The following is a 14288-nucleotide window of genomic DNA, read 5'->3' on the forward strand; positions in this document are numbered from 1 at the left end:
AAGTGGCTCTTTAACAAATGACCATTCCTGTCATTACATCTATTCCTGCTTCAGCTATGTATTAATTGAATTATTCTAGGGGGATACATAGGGGGGCTTTACAGCCCGTGAAAATGGGCGGAAGTGGTATTCAAGCTGAGAACAATTGCACAGGAGCCATACTATGGCAAGAGGGGCTTTGGGATTAGAGGTGATTGTGTTTTTGCTCCTTTCCTGACAATCAGGACAAACACCAGGCGCAGAGTTATTGGGAGGGCTGTGAATGGGGGGGTCCAGGCTCTCACCAGCATTGCTTGTCCTGGTGTATGAACCCTGTCCCATGGCACAGACCTGCTGTGCCCAGCCCTCCAGCCTTGCCAGGGCTTTGCTCAGCCCCAAGGCCTCCCACCACCAATGTTTGGATAGATTTGCCTTTGGACCTGCAATGTAGTGTGCAGAGCACACTTGGTTTATAATTTGTGGAGTGTCCCTCACCTAAGTGCTTCTGCTCTTTCTAATTCCTAAAATATTAAGCATCTGGAAGACAGAGGGAAAATGACATTTGAGATCAATCTTATGCACAAACCTTGTATTATTTGTGTGAGTAAGATGGAGTATGAGTCAAAAGATTAATTAAAAGCCCAGTGATCTCGAGACAGCTTACCATAACTTTTGGATCAGACATAAGCAAAGGTGAAGAATTAGGAATCCTATTAGAGATAGATTTTGTGCCATATTTTGTATTCTAATTAGTGCTGAAATAAAGGCAGGGAGATTTACAAACACAGAGGGGTTAGGCAAAGGCTGTTCTTTATTTAGAAAGCCTGAGGTTTCTCAGCAAAGATTACTTCTTTCTGAATTATCATTTAAAGTGCAATTTTTTTCCCAACAGAAGAGATTCCATACTAGGATAGGGCTCCAGGAAGTTCTTGTGTGTCAGCAGTGCCAATGTATCTTCAGCGTGACACATCAGAAGACTGGCACATAGGAAATGAGTTCTTGTCAAATGAGCAGGTTATTACAAAATGAGAGTGGACAATTTCACCACAGGATCTATTTCAAGATGATTTATTTTGAAAATAAGCTGAAGTGGTTAACACGAAATTGTCACTTCTTCTCTTATATCATCTTTTGAGCAAAGAGAAAGCCAGACCAAAATTTTGCAAGAACAAGTAGTATTCTCAATGACTAATGCTAATGATGTAGAATCCAACACTTTTTTTAGTACAAGTGTTGCTGCTGCTCTTTGGGATTGAGGAATGGATGCCCTGCTCCCCCTCAGTGGTGATATGGCTAGACTCAGGTAAAAGAAAGGAACGAAACAGATATATATATATATAGCTGGAGAAACACTGAAAGAATAATAAATGTGCTTCCAGCCTTCATATATTTGCTGCTGCATATCCCTTTCCAGGCCCTAGCCCTGTATCAGTCTCTGCTCTTTACACACACCCTCTGCCTGGATGCAGCCAGGGCTACACACGGTGGGAATGCTGAGACAGTGTTACAGGCGCTTTCCTCACTGAATGAGGAAAACAGTAGTGGTAAACCATCATTAGGACTAAGTTCCACATCCCCCTGCTTGAATTTCTTTACACACAAACTTCTAGAGCAGCACTTGAAACTTCCCAGTGTTGGAATTGATCATCATGTCTCTCTGTTAAAGCACACCCTGCTGAGAACATTTCCAGCCACCACAGTCAGGACCAGCTGGGCTGCACTGGTGAGCTGCTGTGCAGCCAACCCTTCAGCACCTTGTTTTCTCCATTTAGCTTTCCAGAGAACACTGTGGTGTCACTGGACAGCCATTAACCCCATGTTAATGATGTTCCAGGGCAGTTAATATGGGCAATGAAGGCCCTTTCCAAAAGTTTAGAATGTCATGTAGACAAGCATATAAAGAGTTTGATCATCCTGCTCGTCAGAAGATCCCACTGAATATATGCTTAGGCCATGCCACTTCAAATATTTCTCTTTAATGCTATGGACAGATCTTGAGAACATAACATATTAAAGCTTGGATAGGCGGGGGGGGGGGGGAGGGGGAACCTATAGGAAATACACATTGTTTCATGCCTAATGGTTCATTCTACATCGTGTTTCCTTCAGCACAAAAGTAGTTTAATTTTGTCCTCTTCCAGAGTTAGCCTCCTTCCACAGATTGTGGTGTACCAGGATCCTGGTAGATCTCTTTCTGATGTAATTCTTGGGAAATCACATCAGATGTCAGTTTGTAAAGAGCAGCGTCAGTAAAGAGAAATGCCATTGTTTTAAATATACTTCGCAGATGTTGAAAGTAATTAGTAAAGACATGACCATGAAGTTACTGAACACTATTCAGGGTTAGTGATGGGAAATATACTACATTTATCAAGTTTCCCAGGAAATGTGCATTGCTGAGAAGAAGTTTAGAAGGTTTGGGACACCTCTTCTCGGCAGTGCAGCCCCTACACGTCTTAGATGAGCTCTACTGGGAATAACACACATCTGTTTGGTAAATCCTGATTTCTTTCTTAAAAGGGAAGTTTGTTTTCAGTAAGAGGAAGGATGGCTGCTACTGGTGAAAAGATGCAAAATGTCTCTTATACTGGAGAATATTTGTAGGCATTTCTTATTGCTTCTTCATTGCCATAAGTAGCATCTTGAAAAGGAGGGCTTGTACGTGCTTGTAAATGCAAAAGAAACACTTCTGTTCCTCTGAAACCACTATCAATCAAACAGTCTTCATTTCCTGTAGTGTGTCACTGAAAATGAAGCTTGGGTGCTTTTTGCAGCAAGGGAAAATACTTACCTGCTGCAGATTTTCGTATGGATTCCTACTTGTAAAGTAGGTTGTGTCGGTAAATCCTGGTGCATGCACAGATGGTGGCTTCCTGTTCGTACCCTGCCCGAGCTCCAGCTCTGAGTTGCAGACCTCGGAAGGGCTCAGCAGTGAGACCAGCCTTCCGTGGACCTGACATCTCTGATTCCTGATGCGGCATGCCTGCAAAAACAGAGGAAATTTCAGATGTTAGAATGGTGATTCCATAGATAAATGGGAATCACCTGTTGGTGATTCCATAGATAAAGCCCTACACAGAAGAGTATTTTGATCAAATCAGCACTTTACCAAACACTAACAGACAATGGGAACTTCACCCTTAAATTTCTGTCTTTCAGCACACCCAAATCCTACAAATTATCCCGGGGAATATCTAAATTACGGTATCTGACATTCACACTAGCTACATTCAAAGTACTTTTTTCTCTGGTAATCCTTTAAAAGATGATGTCACCCACAGTGTGCAGCAGATTTATTTCTTAAAGGTTTGGACCTGGAGCCATGTACTGTAACTTGGCAAAGCATACACAAATATTTTGAATCAAACACAAACTGAAATCTTACGGAAATGAAAATGATTTATGTATATGATTAAGTTGTTTAATCAGGCCTTGGGCAATTTTATCTCCAGGGAGGATTGGGAGAATTCAAGATGGTCAGAGTCTCACATTAGTGAGTCAGTATCTCCATGAATTGCTTTTATAGTGCAGCCATTACAGCAATCACACAGAATTTTAGGCTCAAATCCAAACATTCATCTATGTGAGGAAAAGATTGCACTGAAAGAAAATCAAGTTAAAAGGGATCTCACAACTGAAAAAAAAGGACAGTTTTAAGCAGCATATCTTAAGGGAAATAATGCCAAGGAGTGTGGAGTTGGTTTATCTATTAAAACTCAATTTAGGTTTCAGTTTATGGTTGTATTTATTTTATTATAATCAATATCACCATTTTCTCTGGTAAGGACTGGAACAAAAGGCACATAATGTCTTTTGCTGAATGAATGAGGTATTTCTGACTAAGATGTGACTCTACACGAAGCTGAGATTTGAATTCAAGGAAGGACTTTTGTGCTTTTGATAGTGTAAACCTAGATGTACCAGGAACTTTAATAAAAGGCATTGGAATTTCCAAGGGAAAAATAAAACAGAATTATTTTTAAAATAATAATTCTGGGAATGAGTGAATCACAGTCAGACTGCTGTTCACAGCATGAACATTTCTAAACTATTTAACCAGTGTTCTTCAGTACAACCATTTCTTCTGTTTGCACTTCTGCTAATACTGGTGTGAGAAATAACAAACATGCAGCATGTGTTTGGGGGGGCCTGCATTTGCTGTAGGTGTCTGCAGTGCAGCATTTCTCAGTCCCACATCCGAAACAGTTTCAGTTCTGCTGCCTGGCATTCCTGTAAACTGCAGTTCCGTAACGAGTCTCCTAACAGGTTTCGAAAGTAACAAAAGTATGTTTTCATCAAGTGAGTAATGCACTGTAACACTCATTGTCACAGGACGCTCTTTAATGCCAGAAGTTGGGATGGGTTCAAAAAGCAAGAAGAAAAATTCATGGAAGAGAGAACTATCAAGATAAAACTTCTGGCTCAGGAAGCTGCTGAGCCCCAGATTGCCGGAAGCTGGGAGGAAATACAAGCACGGTGCTACTTTTATCTTTTCCGAAGCATCTGTTCCTGGGCACTGCAGAGGCAGGGCACTGGCTAGGACTGACCTCTGCTCTTACCCCAAGTGCCCTTCCCTAGGTCACTTTCTGGCCTAATGGAACCTTTTGGGGAGGATTGTGGCCTCCCGGAACATTTTGGTCAGTGATCCGATTCAGCCATGACTTGGGAAAAATATTGGTGTACCTCAGTAGTGAAGGATTTGAAATTTCTGGAGGCTGTTTCACCCCTTGCACTAAATCCTGCCAAAGGAAAGGAGTGACGGTCATGGGAAAGCACTAGCTCCCACCTGACTGTGGGAGATGGCAGATGGCAGGCTGTAGGTTGGCATTGTCTGTGCTAATTTCTTATAATTTCTGCAAATTAACTAAACAGGTGTTTGTAATAGCAGTGCATGTGTGCAAAATCTTGTGTCCATCACAGTGTTCTAATTTAGTGAAAGAAAAACTGCCACAGTTGTTCCTTTGGTGATAGTACAAAGCACCTATATGGAAATCCATTGAATATTTTAAAATAAAACCTTAGTTTCTAAAGAAGACTGAAATGGCATCTTTTAACTCCTCCAGCAAAAAAGTGTGTATCAAAAGTTTGAGTTATAAGATTATATTTTGTTGTAGGAAGTGGAACTTGCTTGCACTTTCACTGGCTTTTATCTTGTTCTTACTCAGATCACATCAATGCCCAGCTGATAATATCAGCACAATGTGAAATGCAAATAATGCCAGTCTGCCTTCAGCAGCATTTGTTTCACTTCCACATTTTCCCGTTGTGAGTTGCAACCCAGTTTGCTTAATGGACGGGAATATAGGCAAAACAGGAATGCATTTCTTGGTATTCAGAATTTTAAATCAAAATATTTGCTGCTAGGCCACACATACAAATTGCCCGTTCAAAATGTGTGGATGGATTTCTAGAAACTTTCCTGAACAGTTCTTGCAGCAGCAAAGTTGGAAAAAACCTTTCCGGTACTTCTGCTAATAGCGTTTTAGTTTTGACAGTGTTGCATTTAGAGTTTGGGCTATGTCACGCTGCTTCCCCACGAGAAAGTGATCTGTTTCTGTAATCTGACTGTAGGTATCTTTTACACTCCAGGTTTATGTCCGCTGGAGTCCCTGATACCTCAGAGAACTTGCAGGTGAGAATCGCACTCAGCTCTGCAGCGATGACAGCGACCAAGGCTCTCACAGAACCAGAGGGAAAGCCGTGAGGAAAGAGAATAGTGGAAGTAAAACAAGTACATTGGATTTTTTGCACAATGTTCGGGAGAGGAATTTGCTTCATGTGTGAATGAGCATCTGAAAACTAAACAGGGTTGTGTTACATACTGCATTACAATCAAAGAGCACAAAGTTTAAGCTCGATTTCCCCCGGTTATCACACCAGACAGGTTTTCCAGTGAGGAGTATCGCTAAAACCTGCTGTAGGTGGAGCAATCTCAAAGTTCAACGACGTTTGGGTAGAAAACAGAAACCAAACCATTCCGTGTAGATGTGGCACCTCAGGAGTTAGTCCGCCGGTGGCTTTGGCCCGCGAGCCGCCATGGCCGCGCCCGCCGAGGCAGGGGACGCTCTGTCCCTCCTCTTGCTGCTCCCGGCGCCGCCTCTCGCTGCTGTCTCCGGCACGGCCCGGACCATAGAGTGGCGCGAGGTAGGCGGGCACTCTGCCGCGGTGGGTTGTGGGATGCGGGAGGGCTGTGGGGCGGGAGCGGCGGATCGCGGCCTGGCGGCGGGAGCGGCCGCGGCCTCAGGTGAGCGCCGGGAAGGGGCCGCGTCCTCCGCGCTGGCGGCGCCTCCGCCCCCAGAGCGCTCCAGGGGCTCGCCCCCTGCAAGGCGCGGCCTCGGTCCGGCCTCCCGCCGCCGCTCGCGGCGAGGTTTGTGTAGCCGGTGTGTGGGGACGGGAGAAGCGCACCGGGGCAGGAGCCCCGGGACGCCGCGGTCGGGCCGTTTCGCGCACACCTTGGTTTGTTTTTAAAACAAGGCAGAGATTAATTTGAGATGTGGACAAGGCCGCGGTGCTGGGGTAGCCGGAGATGCGAGGAGAGGATGGAGCAGGAAGTGCTGTCTCCACTGGGCATTCCTCGGATGCTTTTAAAATTGCAGCACCCACCATGGGATTGCAGCTGCCGGGAGCCGGGAATGCGGCGGGGGCATGCACAGAGCGACGCGTACCTGCTTTGACCACTGACCGAACCAGTGCTTTACTTTCCTGGGTTTTCTTTTTGTGGTGTTTTTCTTGGATTTTTGGCTTTTTTGTCTTTAATTATTGTTCACGTGTAGGTCAGAGACTTGATGGTATCATGAGACTTAAGCATGACGTGGAAGTGATTTAAAGACAAACTTAACAGTTTGCTGTGCGTTGCCAGTATGTACACAATTATATTTATGCTCTGTGGGTGTGAGGCAGAGCTGCCTGTTTCCTGATGAGTGATTGTGGCTAATATATTTAGCTTTTTAATTTTAAAAAGCCCCTGCTTTTCACAATTACAGGTCTGTTTAAAAGTATTTCTGTGACACAGTAACTCTGCAAAAATACTGTCAAAAGCTCCTCGCATAGGGACAACATCATCCCTAAAACTGATCATTTACAAGAATGGCATCACTGCTTCCTTTGTGTGTTTCAAGTGATCGGATTAATTGAAAAAACACTACGAAAAGAAGTTGTTTAGAGTCATATGTTAGCGTTGAAATGGAACTTTTAGGATTAGAGCTTTAGGTTTCTGCATTGCTTTTTCTTGGCCTTTTAAGAATAGTGCTCGTACAGGTGGTTGAACTCCTGTTTAGTCCTTGTTCCTTTTGCTGTGCATATGTGTGCTGTTCAGTCACATGCATGTTCCAAATTTTGATGCATTCCTAGTAGTAATTCCCGTACAGTTTCCTTGGTTCAAATACAATAGCAGAAGGAAGCTGTAGAACTTATGAGCACTGAACATCAATTCCAAGCCAGAGCTGTGGCTCACACTTAGCATAGTCTGTCTGCAAAGGTCACAGCTGGGTTGTTGCATTTTCTGTGAATTCTGTATTTGGTGGAAATGAGACAGTCATTTTCCTGAATAAGAATAAAGCAGAATTGTTACTGTGTAAAAGATGATTCCTTCAACTGATAATATCCATTTCTAATGAGGAAAAATGAAATCACCTGGGATTGCTGGTCTAGAGGGAGTGGGGAGGAGGGGGTTTCCCGCAGTGGTGAGGACGTGCCAGGAACGAAGCATGGCACACGGAACAGGCTCTGCTGGACACACTTGTTAGAACTCAGTGATTCACAGATTCATGTCATTTTTTCTATTATTATAGGTGTGACTCAGTATTTGACGTTTCTTCCTTGGGTTTTGTGGTTCATTTAGTGAGAAACCACAAATACTGGTGGTTTACTGACATATTCTCGGTGTTTCTGTCTGCTTTAAGTCTGAAAAGTGACTTCAGAATGCTGATGTTGTTGAGACCATTTCCAGCACTGGGAAACCTTTTAAAGTTTTCACTGCTTTTATTAAATACTGCCAAAAAAGTATCTGAGTTATATAGCCTCTGATGGAAAGAAGGAAGCCTCATCTGAGAAATCAGGAGGGCTGTTCTGCTTGTCGAGATGGTTGTAAGGTCCCTCCAAAGTGATTATTTGAAAATGTTGTTTGATACCCTTATATGGAAATGCTCTTTGTACATGTTTGGTAGTGCTTTCTTTGTGCTGGTTCCTATTAAGAAGCTCCCAGTCTGCCTGTTCCTCGCAGTTTACTTCTTGCATCCTGACAGGAACAAAGGAAATGACCCATTTTCCTTCCCCTCTCTTTCTCTCACCGGAATACTGTTCTTAGCAGAGGACGGTGGGATGGCACGTTCCAGCTACAACTGAACTTGGTCGTACTTTGCTCCTTTAGATTGCCAACATGATGTTGTTCAGGATAGGAATAAACATGTTGAGATCTGAAATGAAACTTTATTATGTTATCCATTGTTCAAAACCAGATTTGGACATTCCTATGCTGTAGCGCAGTGTCCCTTTTTTTCTGCTAGGCCTGCTAAATAGGGCCCAGCATTATTTACAAATAAAGTTTCACTGCTTTTTGCAAGTTGTTGTGAATGTATCTTGTCTATTCCTTTCTCCTTGAACTGTTTTGTATGTGCTGATTTGCTAATCTCATACTGATTGAAAGAGTACTTTGAAAATGTAAAGAAAACAGAACGGATACAGTTCTTGCTCTCGTTTGCCTTAGTTGTGGGGTTTTTTTATACATTTTGTTCTGGACAGTTGATAAGAAATTAGATGTTACAATTTCCAGGTGTGGGACTACCCAGACTGTTGTTAGAGACTCAACTTCACGTTGTTTTGATGTTTGAGTCAGCTGTGTGCAGACAGAGCTGTGGGTTTCCGCAGTCACTGATGTGCAGTGTGGACTGGTCCAGCGCCAAGCTCTCACTTGTGAGCAGTGCTGAGAGTGCTGCGGTTGTTTGGTGCTTTAAGGAGATTTAATGTATGGCATTTTGTTAATTCTGAGGTTTTGATTTGTACTGTATGGTAGAGCTTCGGGAAGACAGCACGTGGTCATCCAGGGAAGTTGTTTGGTGGAATGATTTTCGAGGAAACCTCATGAGGGCAGTACTAGGAATTGCAAAATGTCACGGCTGAGCAACTGAGCTCCCAAATGAACCTTGGCGCCTTAAGCATTGTAGCACAGCAGGTGTTTCTGTGGGTTTTTTTGTTGTTGTTGAGGTAACTTTTAGCTAGCACATTTCTATTCTAACAGAAGACATTGGGAAGTGACTAACTGGAAGTGTGAGCTGCAGTCATGATGTGATCAGAGCAGCTGGGCTGCTGCTTTGGCTACAGCAACTTTTCGGTCAGAGTAAGGCACGAGGTTTGCCTTATAGGAAACAGGTTTTGTAAGCTGTATTTGTGGAACAGATGATTTTATGAAAAAATGTTCTTTTATGAGATGACAGACTAATTTTGAAGCCAAATGTGTCATAATCAGTTGACAACAATTTTGCCTCTTCTGCTTTTTAATCAAGTAACTTTAGTAATGCCACAATGGATGTGACTATACTGTCAGTTTAAGGTAGAAGTGGTTAGAGAATTTGCCATATGTATTGAAACCTGAATCGTTCCCCCCCTCTCCTTTGTCTATGGACAGCTGGCCTGGGTGGCTTCTCCCCTGGCATTACTGTGAGAAATGGGTCAGGTATGTCTACATTAGCACTCCGTAAATATGAGCTTTTCTAAACTCTTGAACTAGGTTACTAATTTTATTGACAAGGTGACAACAGAGGTTTCCAAACCTAGAAACAAGATGTGGACAGAGCCACAAGTTACTTCTGTCAGTGGGTTTGTGACTGTCTTTAAGGATCTGTGACAATAGTTAGCTGGAGGCTGGAATGAGCCTTTGAATACTGGTCAAAGAAAAATAAGCACTGTGTTTTCAAAACCATTCTTAAGGGATGCTTTCCAGAATGTTTTGAGGAATACACAATTAGAGGATGACAGAAGATGATTAGAATCAGGACCTCCCTATTTTCCAGGCAATGGATGCATTGGGCTTTCATTAGTAAGCAAATGAGCTGGGTATGGGGGAAAAGTAGTTGGAGGAGGAAAAAAACAACTTTCCTTGCTCATAGGGTAGCTGATACCTGCACAGCTGCCAGGATTTTAAGTGCCTGCTGCAGGGCAAATGAAATACCATGGGAGCTGAAGACCTGTTTACTTAAAACTCCAAGTGGCAATTATGCTAACTTCGATGTTTCCTTCAGTCCATAGTTTAGTGTGTCTCTGCCAGGATTTGACTGTCAAACTGCCAGTGTTAGAAACTGGACTGTATCCTGCTAAAACGACTCCTGCTACCCAACAGGAAAGTCTGAACACACAGGTGCCTGCATAGGTCACTTCCCTGCTTTTCCAGGCCAAGAGCAGCATTGTCAACAAACCAAGCTGTGAAGTGCTCCTGCCACTTCTGTGTTTCCTGTCCCTACTCTGGGGCTGCTCTAAATGAAAGGGCCTTGCTATTGCCCTGATAACTAATCTATAGCACAGCTAACATCCTTGAGTAAAGAGATAAGGGCTTGCCAAAGTCCAGCTGTTCAGGGTGTCTGAAACTAAAGAACAAGTCTTTTTTGATAGTCCTTCACACCGGGGTGAATTTTTGTGTCCAGCATGGGTTAGCCAAGTGTAGTGTCCTATTCAGCAATAGCACTTTGAAGTCACTGAAAATAATGTTATGTTCTGACCCTCACCTGAGAATCATGTAGGTGTCCTGTTCTCATGAGAATTTTTGGATGTGGTAATAATTCTCAAATGTAATGTTTGGACAACATTTGCATTACATTCGCCTATCTGTGAACCATCCTTCTATGAAGACAGGATGGGTGAAAGTTTGTTGTGATACTAAATTTTAATATTTTGCATTTTAAATGAATATTTCTGTTTTGAAAATTTTAAGTATTTAAATTAAATACTCCTGTGATTTATTTCAGAAGCAAGACATTTTGATTAATGGCTTGTTTGTTCTGGTAATCCTTAAGTATGTGACATTTCATTCTACTAGAATAGAATGTGATTATTACATGCAATTGATCAGTTCAAAATTAAAAGTAATGTAATCTTCAAGTCAGCTAACATGCACTATGACTTTTTTTTTCCAGCGTCTGAAACTTGAAGTGAAGAAACATGTCTCAGTCAGGTGAAAAAGTAAAGGTAAAGAGATGGCTGCATAGCCAAAATTTTGTCTAGAATCTGTTCAACTTCTGAAATACTTGTGGTTTTACTGAAGTGCTAAAAATGTGAATAAAAGATACCTTATTTCTTCAGATGTGTTTCTTAAAAGGAACTGCTTAGCAGAGACAGAGATTGCACGTGATCCTAGTGATAGGCTTTCTGGTGTTCACCAGACATTCAGTCTCTGCTTACAAAGTTAAAATGGTACCTTCACCTAAGGAAATTTCATATGACAAGCCTTCATTTCTAATGTTTTTGCCCACGTGGATAGGCAAAAAGGATTTAAAAGGATAGGCTTTAAAAGGATTGTTAGCAAATAAATAATTACCTTTTAAGTGATTTCCCTTGTATCCCCCCACACCACTGGAAGTGTATGGCATTGTAAAAAATCTGTTCTCATCATAAACTCATCTGTGAAGAAAACATCTGGTTCCAGGTAGCCCATAGGTCCCTAAGTCAGGTGGCTGCAGTTCTTATTTAGACTCCTATTAGGTTTTCAGTCAATGGATAACAGATGGTGAAGCAGACTGCCCTGTTTATAGCCCAAATCTCTTTGATAAGTTTTTCAGGCATGTTTCTTTTTCCTGCTTTTGTGTTAGAAGTTAAAGATTGTGAAGATAGGTGAACAGCTTAACAAGCAAAAGATACATCTCTGTGTGATTATATCTCAGTAATCCCCCCCTTAGTACAATGTTCTTGTTTTTTACCTGTAAGCGTATACATTATTTTTATAGAAGATAGTAGCAGCAGACACCAAATTTGAACAGATTTTTTTTATTTTTAGCTGTAGTTATTTCTTAAGATTAATAATAGTGTGTTCTTGCAAGCTTGCAGATTTTTATTTTTATTTTATCCAAGGGAAGACTTTTGTTTGTATAGCCCAAGGTACTTACCTAATTTCTATTTGTATCTGCCCGCTTGGTAAATGAGCCTTTTCAAGGTCTGCCTCGCTATTGCAGCAAGAATTGTTTCATTCTCTATTCTTCCTTGTGCTTTATAAACCCCTGCACTTTATTGTGTAGAATCAAGTAAACTCTTTTCCAGCTTTTTAGGGGGAAAGGGATCTCATTTATATTCAACCTTTGTTTTCTTGTCAGTTTTCCGACTCGGCAGGCTATGTGGGATTTGCTAATCTGCCCAACCAGGTTCACAGGAAATCTGTGAAGAAGGGCTTTGAATTCACACTGATGGTGGTTGGTAAGTGACTTCTTTAAGTATTTTTGGCGTTATACAACAACAACAACATCATTTCTTTCAGGTAGACATATACATCTTCCTACTTAGCATTTGGCTGTTACACAGAAGAAGCAGCTTTGAACCTCTATACACTTTCTAATTAAATCTGTTACTATTTTGTCATGTTTAGTAGGAGGGAGTATTTATAATGATTAAAGATGATGCCTTGGAGCCAACAGGACATTTTTGTATTCCTGATTCATCGTCAGATGATAGGGATAGTTGTTCAATCTTTCTTTGAGTCTTGTTTCCCCATTGAAAGCCTGAATGCTCATGGTGAGTATCTTGCTGTTGAAATGGTGATGCTGCTGTTGTGTTTTCTGCTGTTCTGTACTGACTCACTCTGGTGTCAGAGATAAACCTGTAATATGCCTGTTCTATCAATGAGCACCTCTCAGTCTCTTTGATGGAGAGTCCTTTAGGCACAAAGCTCTTCCCAGGGACATGTTGAATTATGATTCCATTAAATCAGTTTAATGGTGTACATGTGCAAAGGGAGTCCACAGAACCGTCACTCTTTTGTAGCACCTAGTGAAAAATGAAAATGTGCTCTGTAGTACCATTTGGGATTACTTGGTGACAGTATTCAGCAGTGTTTGTGAGATAAATAGGTAATTCATGATAATTGTGGAGTTCTTGTGTCATGTAGTTTGTGATGAGAAATGCAGATAACTTTTTCATCTCTAAGATCGGGTTAGTAGAATCTAAAATAATATGGCTAGTTGGTCTAAATGCTGACTCCTTTGATTCCTTGAGTTAGGAAACAAGTGATTTTTTGAAACTCAGATTTAGTAGTTAAATTTACACGTTTCACTTTATTACTCAGATGTAGGACAAAATTTGTATCATTTGAAGTTACAGAATTATGAAACTTCTCAGGTGAATTTTGAATAATTTGCTTTATGGTTTTCAGTTTCATAGAACATATATGGGCTTAACTGTAAGGGTGCAAAACTTGACTGTTAGTTTGGGATTGCTTTACTCATTTTTCTTCCCAGCAGTGTTCCAGGTTCAATTTCTAGCTTAGGAAAACCTTCAAGCTCTCAGAAATTTTCTGCAGGAGAGTTACAGCTCCTGATTTTGTAAGTTTAAATGAAAAAAGCTGTGATTTCCCTGCAAGTAACTGAACTATCTCTAGATCTATAGTCCAAGTGCTGTATGACCTTTCAGCTTTTATTGTGACATCTGTTACAGTAAACTTAAAATTTTCATGTAACTGTTATGAAAACACTGGAGGCTTGTTTTTCCGGTGTTTTCAAAGCGCTTAGCTGAACCTTTGATGTTTTTATATCAAAAGCTAGGGTGGATCCTGATGAACAAATTATTTTTCCTATAATGTGGGCTTGGAGAAAGACAAGGTGCTTTAAAAATCTTGGAGTAAAAAGTGTATATGCTTAATAACCTGAATTATTTTGTTTGTAGGTGAGTCTGGCTTAGGAAAATCCACTTTAATTAACAGTCTGTTCCTGACTGATCTTTATCCAGAACGTTATATTCCTGGAGCTGCAGGTAAATGTGGTTTTGCAGTTCCTCCAGCACACTCCACCCTATAAAAGTTCATGTTCTTTTCACTTAATATTGCTTCATTCTTCACCTATTACACCACTTCGTCATGCTGTATTTAAATTTTCTAAATTACGTTTTGCTGAGTTGTCATTTTCCTATTTAGATTTCCTTTCAAAGACTCAGCTTTTGTTTCTTTATCAGTTGTTATTAAAAAAACACCTCCCAAACCTTTTAGGTATCAAATACCTAAATGTGGTTTTGCTCTAATCCCCATTTCTTCTTACTGCTTTTTGTCTCTAGTGCCTTAAATCATGGTTAGAGGTGTAAATAACCTTTTTACAAAGAATCTATTGTGCTTTTGAGTATTATGA

The 14288-nt window shown here is 41.2% G+C and overlaps 1 protein-coding gene across 3 annotated transcripts in view; it reads left to right on the forward strand.

The window, feature by feature from the left end:
- The first annotated feature begins 6158 nt into the window (after positions 1-6158).
- Positions 6159-14288, forward strand: part of LOC116452849 (septin-2) — a 35407-nt gene continuing 27277 nt past the window's right edge. For all 3 annotated transcript variants that reach the window (XR_004243616.1, XM_032127653.1, XM_032127652.1), the window contains exons 1-4: positions 6159-6223; positions 11103-11154; positions 12273-12372; positions 13834-13920. Coding sequence is in view for 2 of the 3 variants with exons in the window: in XM_032127653.1 (XP_031983544.1) it covers positions 11128-11154; positions 12273-12372; positions 13834-13920 (214 nt within the window). In the remaining variant the exon portion in view is untranslated. The remainder of the gene's footprint in view (positions 6224-11102; positions 11155-12272; positions 12373-13833; positions 13921-14288) is intronic.

Source organism: Corvus moneduloides, chromosome 18 (assembly GCF_009650955.1).
Source record: "Corvus moneduloides isolate bCorMon1 chromosome 18, bCorMon1.pri, whole genome shotgun sequence".
Lineage (NCBI taxonomy): Eukaryota > Metazoa > Chordata > Aves > Passeriformes > Corvidae > Corvus > Corvus moneduloides.